The sequence below is a fragment of the Octodon degus genome, unplaced genomic scaffold (assembly GCF_000260255.1).
Source record: "Octodon degus isolate 3935 unplaced genomic scaffold, OctDeg1.0 scaffold00137, whole genome shotgun sequence".
Classification (NCBI taxonomy): Eukaryota; Metazoa; Chordata; class Mammalia; order Rodentia; family Octodontidae; genus Octodon; species Octodon degus.
This window is the reverse complement of record NW_004524713.1, coordinates 6,050,808-6,073,163: the sequence shown is the minus strand read 5'-3', so window position 1 is coordinate 6,073,163 and position 22,356 is coordinate 6,050,808. Positions and strand designations below refer to the sequence as shown.

Below are 22,356 nucleotides of genomic sequence, written 5' to 3'. Positions count from 1 at the left end.
ACTGAGCCATCTTCCCAGCCCCAAGAATTTCATATGATTTAACCTCATTGTATGTAGTTCAGTCTGATTTTAACATCAGAATTTAAAAGTTATATTTGTAAGTTAGTGATTACTTTTGATACCATTCTGTTTAAAAACAGTTCTCTCAGCAGACTAAAGCACCTGCTTAGGCAGAAGTAGGGACCAGTTGGGTTCCCTGCGTGCTGTGCCGGCCCTGCCCCCAGGGACATGCTGCAAGGGCCATCGAGACTGGGTGAGGTCTGTAGTCCCAGCACCTGGGAGGCTGAAACCAGGAGAATTACTACTAGTCCAGTCTATGTAGTGAGACCCTGTAGACCCTATACTAAATACATTAAAAAAAAAAAGAAAAAAGTTCTGACAAGTGGAACTTACTGATCAGTTACTTAGTAACTTACTTGATCAGTTATCAGAGAAGGGGACCTTAAGGGAGAGGGGATTTTAGTGATGTTTAGATTAAATGTATAGATTTTCTTGTTTGTATTTTTTTAGAGTAACATTTCTTTTTGGCTGTTTTCTGAAGTGAAATACTGGGGCTTTTGGGTATATATGGTTTGTCTTTTTTATGAATAATGTATAAGGATGTTAAAACATTCATTCAAGAGAATCAATTTGGGAAATACAGTTTTATTGATTTGCTATAACCAACATTTTCTTTGTATCCAGGGTGCTTTATTATATATATGTATCTTTACAGAACATTTTTTTTTTTCTTAAAGCTAGTACTGATAAATCTGGTTAACTTGTGTGTACTTTCTTTTTGAAGTAATATAGTTTTCTTTGTTTTTAGTGCCACCATGGCAACTGCACCATACAACTATTCTTACATCTTTAAATATATTATTATTGGTAAGTTTACTTAACTTACATTCTTGTACCCTAGAGAAAGTTAGCACACAGGACATTTACATACTGATACTGAAACATGCCATTACGGAAGAAGTGAACTATGTTTCACTTTGGTACCAGGGATCCGACTTAAGACCTTGTGATTGCCAGGCAGGTGCTTGTGCCGCTGAACTGTATCCCCAGCTATGGTTCACTTTGAAACTCAACTTTGGTCCTTACCTTTAAGTGTACGTTTTACATCCTGGCCCTAGATAGTTTTGTAGCATAGTGCTGGGTTAATGATGAAAATGAGGTTAATTTCCTAGTAGAACTGACATACTCTCAAAATGTCTTGAGAATCTCTACCAAAATTGATAGAGAACATTGATTCAGAGTAAGTTGTATAGTGTACGTAAGATATGTTGGTACTTTCCCCTTAAGTTCAAGAAGGTCATGCTCCAAGTCTTCTGCTGCTTATCCGTGTTGTAAGATTAGAATTGAAAGTCCACAGACTTCCATAAATTCTTTACATCACAGTAATTTTCTCTAATGTTAAACTTCTGTAATTTTGTAATATTTCCTTCAGGCTTCAGCTTTGGTTTGTTTTCATGTAATATAAATTTCTTGTATGAAATTCTGCACAAAATACAACAATTGAAAGTAAGATAGAAGACTTAAGTCAAAAAATTTGCTGTTTTTGGATGCCATGTACTACTTTGTTACTCTTTTTCCTTTGTGCATGAGGTATGGGGGGGAAGTCAGAAAACTTTGAAATAGCTTTAAAAAAAAGAAATCCCAGAAACTTGATGTGATATGGTATGGGAAATAGTTACTGCATACAAGAGTATAAAATTGAGAAATGTAATTTCCACTTTAAACTTTTTTTCAAACAGGGGACATGGGAGTAGGAAAATCTTGCTTGCTTCATCAATTTACAGAAAAAAAATGTAAGTTCAATGTGAGGTAAAATAGCTTTCTTTATAAACTGTTCTACTTTTTACACAGTCATTTTCATTGTACTTCATGCATTTGAATATAATTTTTCCCTATATTTGTATTTATAGTTAGGTACTATGGTGTTTAAAATATGAAATATTTTAAATGAAATATTACCAGTAGCATTTTGGACTTTTAATTTACATGTGATATGTAATCTGATCCATTTGTTTAGATTTCTTAATGATCAAAACAAGATTAACTTTCAAATGCATAGAATATTGAATTGAAATAATTTTTTATTTCATTTTGTTAAAGAAATTGCATATCATTATTGGGCATTTGCTGCATATATAATTTGTTAACTCAGTAGATTTGAGATACTTAAAAGGGAATTCTTCCTGTGTTCATAACTAGTTGATTTAAGCGTTAGAATACAACTAGAGGTCAGAGTAAGGGGCCAATTTAGAATTAGGTGAGATTAAGGAGCCAACTTAGAGTAATTGATAATACTAAATTTTCTTGATTTATTTATTTATTAATTTTGTATTTTTTAGGGAAAGGTTTACAGGGTGTTCAGGGTCTCACTACTAGATCAGACGTAGTGATCCGCCTGTTTACAGCCTCTCAAGAGCTGCGACCACCACGCTCAGTCTCAATTGCCATCTCAGCATGCCCCAGGGGCAGGGGAGGCCTGGGAATGGACCCCCCTCCTGCCCCTGTGCCTGCTTGTAGGAGTTTTAATCCACTGAGCTATTTGGCTGGCCCTTGTTATTTTGAGATGGTGTTTTTTTTTGTTGTTTTTTTTGAGGAACCGGGGATTGAACTCAGATCCTTGAGTTTGCCAGTCAAGCGCTTATCCTACTGAGCCATCTCCCTGGCCCCTTGAGACAGGGTCTTGCTGTATATTTCAGGCTGCCCCTGAAGTAGCCCAGGCTGGTCTTGAACTTGCCTCAATTCTCCTTAGCCTCTTGAGTGCTAGGCTTATAGGCGTGTGCCACCAGCCCCCCCCACCCCCCGTTTTTTTTGCGGTACTGGGGCTCAAACTCAGGATGCCAGGCAGGTGCTTATGCTACTGTGCTGTATCCCCAGCCTCCTTGCATGTTTTTATTTATTTATGTATGTATGTATGTATGTATATATTTAGTACAGGGTCTCACTAAATAGTTCTGACTCGTAGTGATTCTCCTGTTTTCAGCCTCCCAAGCGCTGGGATTGTAGGCATCTGCCACCACACCCAGTCTCATTCGCTTTCTCAGTGTGCCCTGGGGGGGAGGGCAGCAGGGCACTCTGGGGATTAAACCCCAGTTCCTGCAACTGGCTAAGCAGGTGCATTAATTTGCTGAACTGTCTGGCCTGCCCTACCCAGCTAGTTTTTATATTGTTGAAATTATTTCTATGGCAGTTTAGTGCTGCTTACTGTAGAGTTTTGATGTAACGTGCAATGAAGTGTCCATTGGTCTGTGTGCTTGTACCAGAGAATAATTGGCTGACTAGTAATGATTACAGGTAATCATGATTATAAGGTAATGATTGTTAGAAGACTAACTTGTTAATATTGAAAGGTTAATTAAAATTTCTTATTTTTATTTAGCAAATTCTTTTAGTCTAGACATTAGCAAACTGTCAGTGGGCTAAATCTGGTCACTAGCCATTAATAGTTTTATTGAACACAAGCGCACCTATTTCATGTATTGTCTATGGTTGCTTATTTGCTTCAGAGGAAGGCTTAGTCATGGCAGAAGCCTTTTGGCCTGCAGAACTTAAAGTATTTAACTTTTTGTCTCTTTACAGAAGTTTTGTTTATTCTTACACTAGTCCACTCCCATTTCTCTGACTTCTAAGTCTTTGCTGAGCCACCTGTCCAAGTGGTAGAATTAGCTTGTAGCTTGCAAATATTAGTGTGTTTAACTCTATTAGTCTTAAGTTTTCTGAAAGTTAGGATTTTTTTCCCCTCCTTACAGTTATGGCTGATTGTCCTCACACAATTGGTGTTGAATTTGGTACAAGAATTATTGAAGTTAGTGGCCAAAAAATCAAACTGCAGATTTGGGATACAGCAGGACAGGAGCGGTTTAGAGCTGTTACACGAAGCTACTACAGAGGAGCTGCAGGTGCACTTATGGTGTATGATATCACTAGGTAAGAGGTAAACTTTTTCAGTCTTCATACTTTGCAGTAGAAATTTGCTTTGGTTAATGTAGTTTTCTTTTTCAATTGATTTAGGTATTCTTTATAATTGGATGGCTCATTGCATTTATAATTTGGTTTTATGCATTCTTTAAGTTGCTGTGTAAAATTTGATATAACATATTAATTTTCTGAAGTTAGTGTGATTGAAAGAAATATTTATGAGATGGAGAATGGAGCTATAGAGGAATACAGTTTTGAAAAGCAGCATCCATTGAGCTGTTTGAGAATTTTTTTTCTGGTCCTTGGGATTGACCCCAGTCCTGTGCATGCTAAGCAGTTGCTGTGCCATTGAGCTATGATCTCAGTCCTTTGTATCTTGAGACTAAGTTGCTCAGACTGGCCTGAAATTTGCTATCCTGTGTCGGCGTCCGGAGTAAATGGGATGACATAGGAGCCACCATGATGCCTGGCTACAAGAAATGATTTGTATGAAAACAATTATTTTTCACTTAAATAGAAAGTAAGAAGTTTCTTGAATCTATTTGGTATTTAGCATTAAAATTTACACTTTCTGAAAATAAAGCCAGGCAAGGAATTAAATTTGTTAGTTGAGTATAATAGAATATAAAAAGATCTTGTTCTTATGTCTGATGGGGGGGGGGCGTGCTTTTTTGAAACACACGATATCTTTTTTCTTTATTTTAACCTTAGTGGTGATTTCTATATAATTCTTGAATTTTTAATTGTTCACATGCATAAATTCTTTCTTTGGCCTAACATGGATTGAAGTGATATGAAATGCTACCTGTAGCAGGGTATAATTTATGTCAACATGGCTATTTGGGGAAACTCAAAGCAGCTGATACAAACTAACAAAGCTGGACTGAAAAGGTTTGACTTTGGAGAACATGGAAAACTGCCACTCCCTTAGATTTTGCTGTTTGTCTACTCTAAGCTAGAAAATAAACTGATGCAGAGAGCCAGTCAAAGGCGGTGTGACTCTTTAGGGGGTAGAGCTAGGTGAGTGGGGTGCTGGGAAGCATCTTGCTGTTTGGGAAATGGTTTATACTTTTCCTTTCCAAGAGTCACAATGTTAGGATGTTGAGAAGTTCTGCAGTCAAGAAACTCTTAGTTCAGTTTGGTGTTTCCGAAGTATTTACACATTCTGGGAAATGCCTTAGAATAAAGACACCTCTTACTGGTATAGTATGTAGTCTTGAATTGTAGACCTGGATGGCCTTGGCAGAATAGTGAGGCAAGTCTTGTGACCTTCACATAGCCAGGCAGTTGGTAGCATGAGTGAGTGAGGTATACTGTGGACAGACTGTTAACCTGACCATTTGTTCAGAACTGTCTTATAAGGCATTCCTGAAGACTTCATCTAATTAAAAACTCAGCATGATTAATTTAAATGATATGTATTTGAAATGTAATTTAGTTTTGCTTTTAAACATATCCTTTAGGGGCAGGGGAGATGGCTTAGTGGAATAGGCGCTTCCCTGGCAAACGCAAGGACCTGAGTTCAATCCTTGGTTAAACAAAAAAAGAAATAAACATCTCCTTTAAGCATAGTAAATATTTATGGTAAAATTTGTCCTATTGAAGGCATCACAAGTCTTTTCTATAGAAATGGCAGAAAAGTTAACTGATAGAGGAGCAATGTATTGTGGTATATCCATATGATGTAAATGTTCTTCAGATTTAAAAGGGAATGAAGGGCCCAGGGAGATAGCTCAATGTAAATAGTGCTTACCTGGGAAGCACAAGGGCCTGAGTTTGATCCCTGGTACCACCAAAAAAAAAAAGGTATGAAGTATTTATGAAATACTTAATGCTTGTGCAACCTGGGGGTGAATCTTGAAAATGTTACTCTAAGTGAAAGAAAGCAGATATGAAAGAACACATACTGTGTAATTCTATTTATGAGGGGGCTTGAGGGTTAGCTCAGTTGTTTAAGCTCCTGCTGGGGCAAACCCAGTCAGGTGCAGGGGACCGCGGTTAGATCTCCAGATCCCCAAGCCTTACCAGACCCGCCCTAAAGGCATCCTGAGCCAGCCAAAAAAAAAACACCTCTCCATTTACAATATACCCACAGTAGGTAAACGTAGAGGCAGAAGGAAGATTGCGGTGGCCTAGGGAGTTACACATGCAGAGTTTCTCTCGGGTTCTGTAACATGTGCTAGAAGTAGACAGTGGTGATCAGTGTGCAATTCTGCTAATATGCTAAAACAGCTACATTGTACACTTTGAAGTGGTAAGCTTTACAGTATGTTCACCATATCTCAGTGTAACTTACTGAGAAAAGTACCTTGGGCTGTAGACAGGTGCTTTCTTGAGTTTGATACTTTAGTGTCACTTTGTGATTTTATTGAAAGTGATATTGGAGTCCTGGTACCAGTTTTTTCTGCAGTGTTTTCTTTTTGGCAGTCCTTGACCTTTTGCAAATACAGCAGTTCCTGATTCCGTAATACTTTTTTTTTACATTAGCTATAATTGTTAGTGATATTCAAAATTGACAGCAAGCTTATCATGGCAATTGTTTGGCTAAATTAGTTTGATGTATGTAATGTCTACCCCAAAGCTAGGAGTATTTTAGTACTTTTTTTAAAAGTCCTAATTCTTCACTTAATGAGGAATTTGAATGATACCTATACTGAGTTGACAGATATAAAGTTGTAATTAGACTGAATTATAAACTAGTACAGTTCCCTGACTCATGGCTAGAAGTACAGTACCTATAAATAACAGTGGTTTATATAATCTTGATAATACAATCAAATGATGTTTAGGCTTTTTCTTTTGTCAGAATGGTGGTAGTTTATAGTTCCCCTTCCTGATTGGAAATTCTAACTCATTGAAATAAGAATATTTGGACTTAACATATGTGCACAAGGAAAAACATTTTTGCTGTATAAAATTAGTGTCAACAAATATTAAGTAGGGAAAAAAGTTGTACTTTTATCAAATATTTGACTGTTGTTTGCTTAGAAAATTTTAAACTGTTGGGGAAATTATGTTTCTGTGTGTGTGTGTGTGTGTCTCTTTTTTTGACAATTAAGTGGGTAGTGACTTATGCACAATAATGACATAGGAAGTAGGGAATTCTTTTCAGTTCCCACTGGAGAAAGATTAAATATTTGTAAAGTGAATGTTACCAGAGCATCGGCAATTGGAGATCATGAAATGTTTTTGCAAGGTTGAACTAGAAACATTATGCAGAAAGGCTTCTGGCCCTTGCTTTGATGTTTTAGTTCTGAGCTTTTTTTTTTAAAATTTTATTTATTTATTTGTGTGTGTGTGTGTGTGGCCAGCTCAGCCCACCAGGGGGCGGGGCTGGCTGGCATGTGGTGCTGGGGGATTGAACCGTGGTCCCTGTGCTTTGCTAAGCTTGTTCTAAGTAGTTGCTTTAGACCACTGAGCCGTCTCACCAGCCCCTAGTTCTGAGCTTTTTATTCATATTTATTAAGGGTTAGTGTCCTGTGTCTGTGAGTCAGAAAAACATTTTTAACTTCAGAAATCTTATTTTATCCTCTTTAATAATTTTACTCTATACTTGATCTTAGCCAAAATACTGAGAAGTGATAGATTTTACTCTGTAACATTGTAAATTGCAAATGTTCCTCTGCTTAGTGATGGGCTTAGGTTCTGATGAACCCATTGTGAAGTCAAATTATAAACTATCATAAGTTGGAAATCTTTGGTATTTGAATTTGTTTGCTGTCTTAGGGCTCATTTGGCAAATGAGCCATTTGAGTTTTTAAACTCTTTCTTAGAGAAAGTAGAGAAATAATGCCAGTCATCTGACGACCACTGTTAATTAGCTGTTACTGTTTTGAAAATCTTAACGTATGTATTGTATGTTACACTGTTTCTGTCACTTTTTTCTATTTGTTTTTTCTCTTCAAAATAAAATTAAATTAAAAAAAAATCACCTAATGATTTAACTACCAGGTAGAGCACAAAGTTAGGATAAAGTCCCCTTCTCAGATGTGGGAACTTGAATTTCTAGTCAAATGTATTAAATGCCTTTTTTTTTTTTTTTTTTTTTTGGTGGTACCCAGCATTGAACTCAGGACCTTGCGCTTGCCAGGCAAGCGCTTATTTCACTGAGCTATCTTCCCGGCCCTTAATGACCTTTTAAAGTCAGTTTTTTTTTTTTTTAATGCTTTGTTATTAGTTTATCCTTTATTATTAAGGAAAGATGAGTTAGACCAGTTTACAAGGTGATTGTCTTGGTTTCTAATTGAAATTTGAAGACAGATGCAAACTCATTTTCCATTGACTATGCAATTTGACTAGGCATTTTGATAGTACTTTCTATATATTTTGTATTTGCAAATGTGGAGGATTTCAAAATAATTTTGATTTTGACCTTACATTAGAAATTGTGATTCAGGGGCCAGGAGATGGCTCAGTAAGATAAGCGCTTCCCTGGTAAGTTCAAGAGCCTGAGTTCAATCCCCAGTTCTGCCAAAAAAAATAAAAAAATAAAAATTCTGATTCAGAATTTTCTTTACTTATATATTGATCTGTTTAGAGTATGCTTTTAGATGTAAACTATTTACTTCTGATACATTCTAAGCATAGCTGTTGAATATAGACGTATTTAAAAAATTTAACTAGAATTTTGAAAATTACACGTTTGCATTTCGTACTGTTTTTTCAGACTAGTCATATTGAAAAGAGTCTAAGATCTATTGATTTAAGTATATATTTTAAATATGTACTGAAATTTCTTTTTCTGTTCTGACTGGCAATTGTATATGGAAGCTAGTAACTTTGAACTTTAACTTTTGCAGAAGGAGTACATATAACCATTTAAGCAGCTGGTTGACAGATGCAAGGAATCTTACCAATCCAAATACTGTAAGTTAAATGACATCTTACTAAACACAAAATTTTAAGATATAGACTAACCCAGACAAGAAAGCCCTTTACTGGTGAGATTTTTGTATTTTATATTAAATATGAGAGACTTTTTATTTATTTTTTTTAAATTTTTTTTTATTTTTTGTGAAACCGGGGATTGAACTCAGGCCCTTGTGCTTGCCAGGGAAGCACTTATTCTACTGAGCCATCTTCCCGGCCTTGAGAGACTTTTTATTTTAAGTGAATTGAAGAAAACATTTTTATAGCTCTTGATTACTCCAGGTTTTCCATTTTGGTACTCTTTAATTTTTGTTTATATTTATGGTTAAAAAAAATTATGTGTGGGGTGATCGCACATCAAGTGGACACTGAAGTCTGAAATCATAATTTTTAAAAGGCTCTGTATTAATTTTTAGTTTTGTAAAATACTACCATTGGAAGCAACTGGGAAAAATGTGTAAGGGATTGTATTGTTTCTCAAAACTGTGATTCTGTAATTATCACAAGATTTTAATTTTATTATTTATTTTTATATTTTAGGGAAGAGTCTACAGGGTGATCAGGGTCTCACTACTAGATTGGACTCATAGTGATCTGCCTGTTTACAGCCTCCCAAGAGCTGGGATTACAGGTGTACGCCACCATACCCACTCTCAATTGCTGGCTCAGTGCACCCTGGAAGTGGGGCCAGCACAGCAGGCCTGGGGTTCGAACTACCAGCCCGTGTGCCTGCTTCCAGGTGCTTTAATCTGCTAAGCTATTTGGCTGGCCCTAAGATTTTAATTTTAAAAAAGTATTCTGTGTGCTTTTTAAGAAATTTAATCATTTATTTATTTTTTAAGTAGATTTAAACCACACTAAGGTGATACTTATTGAGACTTTAAAAAGGCTGGTCTCTCCATACTAGGTTTTGCAGTATAAAAGGATGAACTTGTGTCCTTGGCTCCCAAGAAGTTGTAGTTTAGCTGTGTAAGGACCAGCAAGCATACCTGCACATCAGTGTATTACAAAGCAGATTGAAAAATGAACTTACAGACACAGTATTGTGGAGAAAGGGCTGAGCAGAGCCCTATAGAGAAACTCTTTACAGAGGAACAGAAAGTGAGCTGGGTCTTGAGTAAGATGTCTTAGATGCTGTGTGTCTTAGTTACTCTTTTCTCCTTGCTGGGACAAATACCCTACACCTGAAATGAAGGAAGATTAGTTTTATTTAGCTCGCAGTCAGTGGAGGTGTCAGTCCATACTCAGCTGGCTCCAAGGCCAAAAATCAGCCTTTCAGGGCCTCATCAGAGAGCAAGAGCAAAGGGCGTGCTGCAGCTCAGGCAGCTAGCTAGCCTCCGCTCCGTACATTGTGAGGCTAATTACCCGCCCCAGGGCAGGAGCAGCACCCACACCCACAGTAATCAGTTAGGGACTCCAGAAGCTGCCCCTTGTCTGCCTGAGGCTTTGGGGAGACCTAGACACAAACCAGAACACCAAGAAGGGTATTTTAGGAACAGTGAGGGGTAAGTCATTGAACTGCTCAAGAACAGGGCCTGTGTCTCATTAAGCTTTACACTTCCAGTGCCAAACAGAAGCCTGGTTCACTATGTAATCAATGGTAAGATTCCTTATAAGGGAACAACATTTTAATCATAGTTACAAGTCAGTTAACTGTTCTTCTAGGACTGGACCTGTAACTTTTTCGTTACATTAAACCCATTGTTGGTATGCAAACAGTTCTATAGATGAGTGTTCACAGCAGCTTTATTTGCAGTAACCCAAAACAAAGCAATTCAGTTGGCTGTAGGTGGTGAATAAACAGTCTGGCGCATCCACACTGCAATGCTGCTCAGCCACAGAGGAATAAGTTGTTGGTACATGTAACAACTTGGATGGCAAGGGCCTTATGCTGAGTCAAAATCAAAAACCAAAACTACAACCACCACCATCTCGAAAGACTGCATATTGAGTGATTCCATTTACAACGTTTTCACAGTGACAAAGTTGTAGACAGGGAGAATAGATTATTGGTTGCTGGGGTTACTGATTGGGGGCATAAGATGGAGAGGGTGTGACTAGAAAGGACAGCACAGAGCAGTATCTTCGAATCAGTGGGGCAGTTCTGTATCCTGATTCTGGGGATACAAGTCTACACTTGTGATAAAATTGCATAGAATTTATGTACACACCACCGCATGGACAAGAGCAAAAAACTGGAATCTAAGGAGCTATAGATTGTACCAGTGTTAGTTTCCTAGATTTGTGAGAGTATGCTATAGTTAAGTTGCTGCCTTTGGGGAAGGTTAGTAAAGCATACATAAGATCTTTATTACTGTTTTTGTGTGTGCAAGTTATAGTTATGTTAGGTAAAATACTAAAACACAAAAACTCAGTGTGGAGAATCCATGGAGGAGTATAGTGAAAAAGTTAAGCATATCCTTTCTGCTTCTAACTAGATTTTCAGAAGAAAATATCTCTCTAAGGTCCTGTTCAAGTACTGTTGCCTTTGGTTTCTATAGAGAAATTACGTATTTTCTCATTTTATTGCTGGTATCTTTTGTACCACAGTATTGCTAGCATGCCACTTTACATATCTTCCTTGGGGAAAGGTATAAGGAATCGAAATGGAAGTTTGTTTTTTTTCTTTTTCTCCTTGTGGTGGAGATTGAAACTACTGCACACTAACTACACGCTAACCACTCCCAAGCCAGGAGGCATATTTGTTCTGAGTGTTGTTTTAGGCCATTTTCACTTTATCAGGCTAGATTTTAAAAAACTGATTTTCATTTAAGTGCTATTTTATTTTTCAAAAGACTAGCAAACTATAAGTATTTCTCTCTTCAGTAGGCACTTGTTAATATTAATTGATTGTTGACTTTTATTGTACTAATTAGCACAAGATTCACATGCAGGTAAAAATGTTTATTCATTATTGGATACAACTTTTTGGAATTGGAAGAGAAGAGCCAAGTGCTGTAATTTCACATGAAAAAATATTTAATGGTAGAAAACTTAGTTAAAGCCATTCTTTTGCAGTGTAGACATATCTAAATTAATATATCTGTTGGCAGAAGGAAGGGGGAGTTGGTGTCCAAAATAAACTTTATCATAACTCTTCCTTGACCCAAGTAAAAGTCAAAACTGCTATTGCAGGGCGGGTGAGGTAGCTCAACAGACTGAAGTGCTTGCTTAAGCAGACTTAGGCAAGTGCAGGGACCACAGTTCTATCCCTGGCACCACATGCTGCACCAGCCCCATCCCGCAGGGTGAGCTGAGCCTTCCACAGAGCCTTCCTGGTGTAGTGGTCTATGCCTGTAGTCCCAGCTAAGGCTGTAATCCTAGAGCTGGGGAGGCTGAAAAATAGGAGGATCACTGTGAGTCTAAACTGCTTAGTGAGACCCTATAACAACCAAATACATTTTTTACATTTTTTTATTTTATTTTTTTTAATATCTGGATGTAGTACAGGGTCTACAGGGTCTTACTACACAGATCAGACTTGTAGTGATTCTCCTGTTTTCAGTCTCCCAATTGCTGGGATTACAGGCACACGCCATCACACGCAGTCTCAATCATTGTCTCAGCACACCCCAGGGGCTGGGCTGGCACAGCAGGCCATGGATTGAACCCTCAGCCCCTGCATCTGCCCAAGCAGGCGCTTTAACCAAATACATTTAAAAAAAAAAAAAAAAATACTGCTATTGCCCAAGGCTACGTACTTCTTTGTTAAAAACTTTGCAAAGCAAGGGGCCGTGGAGATGGTTCAGTGGAATAAGCACTTCCCTGGCAAGCGCAAGGACCTGAGTTCAATCCCTGGTTCCAACAAAAAAAAAAAAAAAAAAAAAACCACCAAAAAAACTTTGCAAAGCTGACTTTTTTTTTTCTTTTTTGGCATTGGGAATTGAACTTGGGACCTTGTGCTTGCCAGTCAAGTGCTTATGCCACTGAGCTATTTTCCCAGCCCCCGCAAAGCTGTCTTTAATTGTGGCATAACTTTTCTAATGTAGATGATGGTAGAATGGGTATATGTGTAATATTTTGCCCTGGATTTGAACCTATTCCCTTTGTGTCTGCCCTTCAGCTGTCTCTTGTAGATACACACACAGATATTTGTTACTAGTTGCTACAAACTTAGTCCTAAGGGTAGTGTAGGAAAGGACAGTACTTGTAGGTCAATTTGGGTTTTCTACCAGGGTTCTAATGTTCTACTGCTAACTCATTGAGTAGCTTTTGGCAAGTCCCATTGTTTTATTTGAGCTTTAATTTTTTTTTTTACTTGTAACCTGGAGTTGAAATAGTGATTTTTTTTTCTAATGCCCCAGGGATTCGAGCTCCTTTTGAAAATCTGATGAAAGTGATCATCTTCCCAGGAGAATATCCATGTTTATGAGATTCTATGCTTAATTTTACAGCATTCATAATATTCTTTCACTCAGAGAAATCATACTCTTTGGCCTAAGCCAGGTATGAACTGTGGCTTGTTGGACATGCTGGACTTACAGCCTGTTTTTGAATGCCTTGCAAACTAAGAATGTTCTTCTCTTTGTAAAGCATTGTAAAGAACAACAAAAAAACCAAAAATAGCAAAAAAAAAAAAAAAAATGCAACAGAGACCATATTGGGTCCACAAACTAAAAAATATACTATCTCTTCTATGTAGAAAGTTGGTCAGCTGCTGACATAGGTGATTGCCAAGCTCCTCCTTAGTACTCATGCTCTTCGGATTCCCTCCTTACTCCTGCTTGGTGGATAATTGCTGGTACTTGATGTTTATTTTTGGACAGAATTTTTTTCTGTCATATTTTGGATTTCAGAATTTACAGGGTGAAATGGTTCCTTTTGTTGTAAGATGTCTTTCTTTTGATCACAAATTAGGTAATAATTCTCATAGGAAATAAAGCAGATTTGGATGCACAGAGAGATGTTACATATGAAGAAGCCAAACAGTTTGCTGAAGAAAATGGTGAGTTTATTTTAATACTTGGTAATCACTTGGGAAAATTTCTGAGGAAGGGTAGAATTTAGATACTGTGGATTGTTTGACAATTTGAAAACAATACAGACTGCTCTAAAATCTCAAAAATGAGGAAATGAGTTTCTGTTTGTATGAAATTCATCCCCCCCTGTATTTAGGACGGCCTAGAGGGTCTCACTATGTAGATCAGACTCATAGTGATCCTCCTGTTTTCAGTCTCCCAAGTGCTGGGATTACAGGCACGCACCACTGCGCCCAGTCTCGTGAAATTCATCTTAGTGATGTAGTTATTTAAAAGAAATATAAGGATGCCCTCCATTTCCATATCATATGCTCTTTCATAAAATACTATTGTAAAAGTACTGGCAGCTGTTCAGATGTAACTGAAGAGAATGCTCATTTGAAATGTTCTAATTATAGTCTGAATTTTATTTTTAGGCTTATTGTTCCTTGAAGCAAGTGCAAAAACGTAAGTATGGCTGACATAGATCCTTCAGTTATATTCAGTTGCTCAAAGTAGAAGCATCTGTATGAAGTTTAGTACACGTGTAATATATATTGTATGTGCTTATACAGGAAGAACAGGAAGCAAAGACACATTTCAAAATAATGTGAATTTTTGCTATTTAAAACATTGTACTTTGATTATGCCCATTGGTAACTAGGTTAATAAGTGAAACTGTTTATATTTCAAAAGTGTTTGACTTTCACAACTGAGGTCAAGTTCGGCATTTGGAGCTCAAGGTTGACTAACCTGTTCATACATTTCTGATTATGTCAAAAAGCATGACTTAAGGAAATGATGTCTAATTAGAAGTGTACTGAGCATTTCCTAGTTGTTCTTCGCTACCCATTAGTGGATCTCTAGTATTTCCAGTCAGATTTCTTTCTTTATTGGAACTAAAGTCCTTGCAGTGGTAAGGAGAGGCTACCCTGTTTTCCTTTTTGTTGTTGTTTCACTTTGTGTCTGTTACGACACTTTTAGTTCCCCAGTTGCAGCTTGGCGTTTTGTGTGTGTGTCATATTGGGAATTGAACTCAGGACCTTCCACTTGCCAGCAGGCACTATATCCCTGGCCCCTTCTCAAATTTTTGTTTAGTCCCAAGAGAACTGAAGTGTGAGTGTGGCTAAGCATGACTGTGTTACTATAACATGATAAAAGCAGCACAGTTCCTACCTGGCTGATCAAATCTAATGCTGGAATCCTGCATAGCTTGTTTAGACGTCTTATTTCTGTTTGGAACGTAGTCTGTTTCAGAAATGGCACCTACCATGGTATATGTTAACATACAGCATTTTAATGATCAGAACGCATAATTATCCAGACAGGGTTTATAGAAAGTTCTTAGTACCATGTTCCTAAACTTTCCACCAGAATTTTCCCATGTTACTCTCATAGCTCAGTCTTCTGGTAATCTCTTATTAGATAACAGTGGCTAAGTTGAAGACATCATGACAGTTGACTAAAGGTTAGCAAAAAGGTCAGTGTATAGTATCTTATTTTTTGCAGAAAGCTGTGGTTCATGAATAAAGTTACTATTTGCCTCTTAGGGGAGAGAACGTAGAAGATGCTTTCCTGGAGGCTGCCAAGAAAATCTATCAGAACATTCAGGACGGAAGTCTGGATCTGAATGCTGCTGAGTCTGGCGTACAACACAAACCCTCAGCCCCACAGGGAGGCCGACTAACCAGTGAACCCCAACCTCAAAGAGAAGGCTGTGGCTGCTAGTGACCTCTTTGCTGTGGCCCCTCATTTGACCTTTCACCTCTATCTGTTGGAAGCAGTACTTTTTACTGCCTCGTTGTCTTCTGTACATCTTACTGGGTTTAATTAAAAAAGAAAAGAAAAAAAATTCTGTTGTAAAAACAGTTTAACAATACTAAACTGCTAAACAACTAGATGTAATCAGGTTATCAAAGGCAAGTAGAGTAATCTCTCCTGCATGGTAAATCTAGACTTTTTTTCCCCCCTTGATTGTCCTCGTGATAGGTATGTCACCAATATATGATTTAAACTGAGCACTGAGGCTGGACTTGATGATTTTGCCCTCCCTCTTTTGCAAGGCTTTGTCTTACTGTACCGTTTAATTTGATGATCTCTCTGGCCTTTCCTCCCATCTTTAACTGTATGAGTATGTCTTGTAGCTGATAAGTTCATCGCTGTGAAATGACTTCTGATGGTAGAGAAGGGGTTCAATACCTGCTTTTGTTTTGTTTTTGTTGGATAAACTCCATGTGGGGTGGCGGTTTTCTTTATATTTGCTTCTGTTTTAGCCTTGCACAGGGAAAAATATGAATTTATCTTTTCTCTTGTGCTTAATAGCTTTATTTTTTTTTACACCATTTATCCTTTTCTCTTTAACAGAAAGTAAATATGTATAAAATTTGAAGGAACTGAACTAACAAAACATTCTGTGTATATTATTTTAATGAAGAAAATAAATTGATTACTGGCATTGGAACAGTATAAAAACCAGTTTGTACAGTATGACCTATATGTGACCATGTTACTCCCTCCCATTTCACACAAGGAAATAGACACAAGTGCACCTCACAGGTAGTGCTGGCTCCACCCGTGGTGCTGGCAGTGTTTGGAGATGTTGTGCTAGAAAGAGCTGGCGGCAGCGCGTAACACTAGCAGATTCCGTTCCATCTTTGCACCGTGGCTTACCTGCTGATTTTCTGTGCAATTGGCAATGTGCTAACCTGCTTTTCTCTTTTGTATACGTTTTGCATTACAGGCTGCATTCTTGCCTTACTGTATAGAAAAAGAAAAAAGGCTGGGTTTATTATTGCACATTTTAAGCTTTTATACCTTTTTCTTCTTGGAATGGTCAGATTCTGAACCAGATAGCCAGAACCCCAAGTCTGCTGTTAGGGGATTTTAAATTGTGCATTTTTAACACTATAGTGAAATAACCCAAGGTTATCCCTTGTGTTAGTATGAGGGGCTATTTTATGTCACGTTGGCATAAATTGTTTTGTAAAAGGGAAAGTGTTTCTAATAATGATTTAATGTTTGTGCTGATAAACAAGTCACGCATTTTACTTGGTGGTTTGGCCACTCAAAGAGTATGCATTGCAAGAGAAACAATCTTTAGACAACAGACATTTGTTAGTAATTACTAAGTTCTTCATTTTTGTTCATTGTATGGTTCATTGGCTGGAAATTGAGAAGATACCTGACATGTAGGACAGGCAGTTTGGAGCATACCTTATGAAATGCACTTAGTTCAACTGCTGTGTTTAAAATACACACTTAAAATCCCTCATTACGGACACTAAAATTACATCTTTCTGGGTTATAAACATGTAGTTCCAGAGTATTGTATAGCCAACGTTAAATAAAGCCAAAACTGGAATGTGCAGAAAAATAGGATTTGGTTGGTTTGTGGACTCATCTTTTTGTCTTTGTTTAACTTTTTTAAAAATAAGATTCCTGGAGTAGATCGATATGATCTTTTAAAGACAGTGATCCATTTTGCTTACACTGTTGCATCACTAGGGATTTGCCCAGGGACCATGACCTGCTGGTGTGTGTATATATTTACAAAACAAACCATCCATTGGGACATACGGTAGCAATCACAAACTGAAGACTCGGCTTGTTTAGGTGCAATACCCTGATTCCCAAAGTTAACTACAGTGGGTCTTACTGTTTTTGTGACAGAAGGATTTATTCAGACTGCTGTACTCTTCATTTGATGTAACAAAATGCTATTAATCTAAATATTTGTAAATAAAGTACCTGTATCTAGATTAAATTATAACTGGTTGTATTATTTTCTGCACTATAGTTGGATTTGTTTTTGTCTGGTGAACAATTATCTGGTGTGAATGGTCAGTTCTTGTTGCAAAACTATATTCCTTGTAAGGGAAGAGGTCTATGGAGCAAAAAGATAAAAGTCTCAGTAACTGAACTAGTTGTTTTGCCCTTTTACTTGCATTTCCCTTGTAGTGTTTTCAGTTACTCTCCTTTAATTTCTGGTCCGCATGTTTGGTGGCTGATAGTGTTCTCCCTTGACTGTACTTGGTGCCGCATCCTATTACTTGGAAGTGTAATCCCCAAAAAACTTGAGCAATCAAAAACAGAAGAATAGATTGTCATATTGTGACACGTGTACCAGACAGAAGGCAGAATACCGAGATGAAGTTCTGTTAATTTTTAACCCATGAGCAGTTAGTTACTTTTGTTGGGGTCACCTGTTCTTCTGGATTACTTGTTATCCTTACTGCAGAGCCACTGGTTAGTAATTGGTGCTCCAAACTATTGGTACATTCCAGTACAGTGTTCAAGTATTTTTCATGGATAACAGTGTTTACTCCAGTGAACTTAGTGGGGTGGGGTGTTGGTTTGTTGGTATACACATAACATTAGAGGTTGAACTTATTTAGAAAAACGGTTTTTGAGATCAGGCATTTGGCTCCATTCATTTACTCATTACCTCATTTATCTAGTTCCATAAAGATTGAGAACTTTTTTGTTCATGTATCTGTTTTTTAAAAATAGATGAAACAGAAGACCAAATCCTTTCCATTCTTGTTCATGTGGGAGTATAAAGTGTTTATGTAGCAGCTTAGAGAAAATGCTTTACCCTCATTCAGTGTAGGCCTGGAAAATTATGTCGTTAACATCATTGTGAATATCCAGGGCTTTTCCGTATCTTGCGAAGACGTGGCAAAGTGAAATAAAGGCAAATGTAAATACACTGTTTTGGAAACAGGTAACTTCTTCCACAAATACTGTATCTGTTAATAAACCCATGTGACTTGTGTAGTCTTTATCATCATTATTCTGTATCTTAATTTCAGTTCTAGCTGAACAACTTTTTAGGCAGATGAATGGTAGAGAGGGATTACTCCACTGTGCCTGAGTTGTGATGCACAGTGCTGGTTATGGCTCCCAAGTAGTCCAGTGGCCTAGAAGACAGTTCTTGGGAATCATTTTAAATCAAATCTAGTACGTATGTTCCTCTTGGGAGTGACTGAATCACCACACGAATGTGACAGCACTAACTTTTTTTGAGACAGGGTCTCTGTATGTAGTTGAGGCTGTTCTCGTGCTCACTTTGGTAGTGCCCAGGCTGGTCTCTGAAACTCCCAACTCCCGAGTGCTGGGATTACAAGTGTGCGCCACCACATCCAATTCAGTTACTATTGTTTTTAAGGAAATGAATAGATCATGGAGTTGAGCCATTCCTTACAGTAGTTTAACTGAGTATTTTTAATATGAACAGATCACTGGGCATAGTCTCCAAAATTTTTCTACCTTTCTCTGACGAATATTTTTGGCCAAGGCAAAGTGTTTGAAATATACTGGTTTTATAACAGACATTCCTGAACCATGAAATTTTCATTGGGAAGTAAAACTATTTCAAACTCCAGGTAAAAGATGGAAATCATCTAAAGGATTGTTTTCTTGGAATTAAGATAACCTGATGGCTTTATTATAGACTCATCTATGAAATGTGAAGTCATGACAGGCAAGTTGATTATATCTTTTATTTTCATACAAAAATAGATTTTAAGTAAATTACAAAAATAACTTATACTATAAATGAAGGGCTTTAAGGACATTCTTTTTCTTTGAAAATAGACTTAACAGTGTATACACTCAAATAATGTAGTCAGAATCAGCATTGGCTTTATTAAACAAATTCCAGTATTTAAGAGAAAGTCTCCTAGTTCCCTGGTTTAAATTCTGTACAACCATGTCCATATGTACAAGCGACTTGTGAAAAACCTTGGCATCAGTGGGACACAGACAGGGCACTGCTGTGGGCCTTCGGCGGCAGCACTCACTGTGCCTTGCTACACACCTAACCGCATTCCCGAAGTGAGAGGTAGTAAAGAACGTATTTCCTCTGCTGTACTTATGTGAGACAGTATTCCTCATCTTGGCCGCACCATTCTTTTCCTACGGTAAGACAGAAAGGTAGAAAGGGTGAATTTATACTGAAAACAGTAACAAAACTAAGTGATAGCACAATGACTGATACATAAATAAGACACATACTAGGGGTTTTTTTTGGTGGTGCTGGGGATTGAACCCAGGGCCTATAAATGCCAGCCAGTCATCCCCGAGCCTCACTTGTAGCCCTCCAAATGGTTTTAAGATCACAACAAAATGAGAGAAACAGTTACTTTCATAAGGCTCAGAATTGAAGCTCTTCTGGCTCAGTACCAGTCCAGCTCTCTGACACATACCCTGTGAGCAGGAAGGTGTGGATGGCATCAGCGTTGGTAAGTGACTGGTGGTTGCAGTGCATCTTGCAGAATGTGGAAGGAGCTCTGAAAGGGAAATGTTAGGCTTGACAGCATCCATCTCCAACCTGATGTAGGCTTGGATTACTATCTCAGACTTACAGACCCTAATCTCACCCTACCTGCTGTGCCTTCAAAATCTCTAGGTATTTTTGCCTTTAGAGTACCTGAACTCTGCCCCTAAACCTGCATAATCTGCTCTCTTGGCTCTGCCGTCAGCTCCACAACCCACTTGCCTCTCACTGTCTGGTGCTCTCTTCCTGAAGCCGGCCCTGAGGCTGGGGCTGTGCAGGTAATCACACTTAACCTTGGTTGTGCTGCTAAATCACTGTGGGACCTTCCACCTTGAGCCCACATTTACGACAACTGACCTTGAATATTCCTTGTAGCGGAACCTCTGAGTCCTGGATTTGCCCTGTGTCACACGTATAACCAAGTCACTTATCTAGGCTATATAGTTTACTTATGTGAAGGACTAATTCGAACTTTCCAGGATATATAGATGGAATGTTACATGTCAAGTGTTTTTAGTTTGCACGCATAATAGACACTCAAAGATGGAAGCTGTGGAACAATGTCAACTGTGTACTAGCTCCACAGTGTGCAATGTTCCTCCTTTGTGAAATTCCATTTCTTACAGACTGGATTAAGAGACAGGCATTCAGATTTTCTGCTGCAAAATCACAGTAGAATTGTCAGTTATCTTTCCCCAAGACACAGGAATACAGACTAGGACTCAAACTGGCTTCATAGGAGTAAGCTCTTTATATTGACCAAGTAGAAAAAAAGTGTATCTAGAAGTTGACATGACAGAATCAGCTACATCCTGACAAGCACATCCCCAAATCTCCAGCGTTAGCCGACTTTCTAAGCCATCTAAACTTTTTCATTTTCTACATTTATGAGCCAGGAGATCTCATTTTTCCCAGGATTACAACAAAAATCTTTGCTAAGACAAGTTTTCCAAAATTGAAGGTGGCATCTAGTGTTTCCGAGGTTATATACCCTGCTTTAAAGAACTCCACATGTAACATTTTAAATTTTTGGGATTTCGCCTTTAACATTTTAAACTGGAAGAGTTTCCTCTTACCTGACTTGGGCCAAGTTGAGAGTCCTCTGCAAAGGAAGAAGACTCCAGCTGAGACAGACTAGGTGACGACGCTGAATCCAGAGAGGTGCTGGTGACCAGTTCCCCTAACGCATCCACTCGTCTCCTCAAACTGTGTAAGGTGCCCTCTGTCTGCTGCTTGCCTTTGATTAATACTTCTGCTTGCTTAGACATACTGTGTCGAAGCTGGGCCTGAAAAATACCATGGTAACTAAAGATGGGCACAGATAGCCATCTGCTTCATGTTTAACGTTTATAGGCAAGTCTGACTCCAGTTAAGGAAAACTGCTGAAAATGCTTTAGTCCTTTGATAAAAAGACAGAGGTCCTGAAGTGCTGGGGACGGACAGACACTGTAGGCAAGTGTCTATCATCTGTGCTCACTGCCTAGGCCCACTTGCACTCAAGCCCGCTCTTTCTATAACAATGCCCCTGCCCACCCACACAGCCACGCCCCAGAGAAAGCTTGTCCTGTCCCCTTCACGTCCCACTTAGACCTCCAATCTTCAGGTCAACACACCCCTCTAAATTCTTAGCATGCTATTGTGTGCTGCCTACATATAAGTCTTTCTTAGATGTCTACAGGGTCTTCAAATTTGATGTGTTCTGAGCCAATTTCTTACCTGATGCTCAAGCCTACTTTGCCAGTTTTCCTGATCTTCCCCCAACCACTGATTTATGACATCCTTGTTTTATCATTGTGTCTGTACTTCCTGTCCCAAGGACTTGTGTCCTGTCAGTTTTAGCTGTGGTATCAAGCAGCATTGCATGGTTAAACACTGGATTCAACATCAGAATGTGTGTGTTGCGGGTGTGTGGTGCTACGGATCAAAGCTGGGGCCCAAATATCCTACCACTGAGCTCTAGAATTCATGATTTTGAACACTGCCATTTACTAGCTGTATGATGTCAACTTCTTTGAGCTGCCATCATGTGATCTATAAAGCTGATACAACAGGGAATGTGGGAAATCAGCCTGAGAAGTACATGTCTGCATTTTCTTAAGGTGCTAAGTAGCTCATGCTGGTCTTTTTTTTTTTTCCTAAGGGCAACCTTGAGTCGATCTTCACGGTGTCGCAGTTTCTCTCGGAGTGCTTCTCCACGCCAGTGCTCATCCTTTTATGGAAAGAAAGACATCAATAAATCACCAAGTACCATTAGTGGGCACCAACCAGCCTTTCCTTCCTCTTACCCTGGTACCCCAAACCTGTTTTTGCTTAATTTGTGAAGCCCAGGGAGTAGCA

General features: G+C 38.3%; 2 protein-coding genes across 4 annotated transcripts in view; one reads left to right on the top strand and one right to left on the bottom strand.

Moving 5' to 3' along the window:
• The window catches only part of Rab14 (RAB14, member RAS oncogene family), a 25,782-nt gene extending 8,271 nt beyond the window's left edge, over window positions 1-17,511 (top strand). Inside the window, exons 2-8 of the mRNA XM_004641481.2 lie at window positions 809-867; window positions 1,740-1,793; window positions 3,747-3,924; window positions 8,715-8,781; window positions 13,642-13,729; window positions 14,180-14,210; window positions 15,293-17,511. Coding sequence (XP_004641538.1) covers window positions 816-867; window positions 1,740-1,793; window positions 3,747-3,924; window positions 8,715-8,781; window positions 13,642-13,729; window positions 14,180-14,210; window positions 15,293-15,470 — 648 coding nt within the window. The 5' untranslated portion in view covers window positions 809-815 and the 3' untranslated portion in view covers window positions 15,471-17,511. The remainder of the gene's footprint in view (window positions 1-808; window positions 868-1,739; window positions 1,794-3,746; window positions 3,925-8,714; window positions 8,782-13,641; window positions 13,730-14,179; window positions 14,211-15,292) is intronic.
• Window positions 17,512-19,363: 1,852 nt separating this feature from the next.
• Window positions 19,364-22,356, bottom strand: part of Cntrl (centriolin) — an 86,996-nt gene continuing 84,003 nt past the window's right edge. For all 3 annotated transcript variants that reach the window (XM_023701562.1, XM_023701561.1, XM_023701563.1), the window contains 4 exons: window positions 22,166-22,228; window positions 21,096-21,305; window positions 19,949-20,032; window positions 19,364-19,658 (listed from right to left, as the gene is read on the bottom strand). In XM_023701562.1, the coding sequence (XP_023557330.1) occupies window positions 19,976-20,032; window positions 21,096-21,305; window positions 22,166-22,228 (330 nt within the window). In that variant the 3' untranslated portion in view covers window positions 19,364-19,658; window positions 19,949-19,975. The remainder of the gene's footprint in view (window positions 19,659-19,948; window positions 20,033-21,095; window positions 21,306-22,165; window positions 22,229-22,356) is intronic.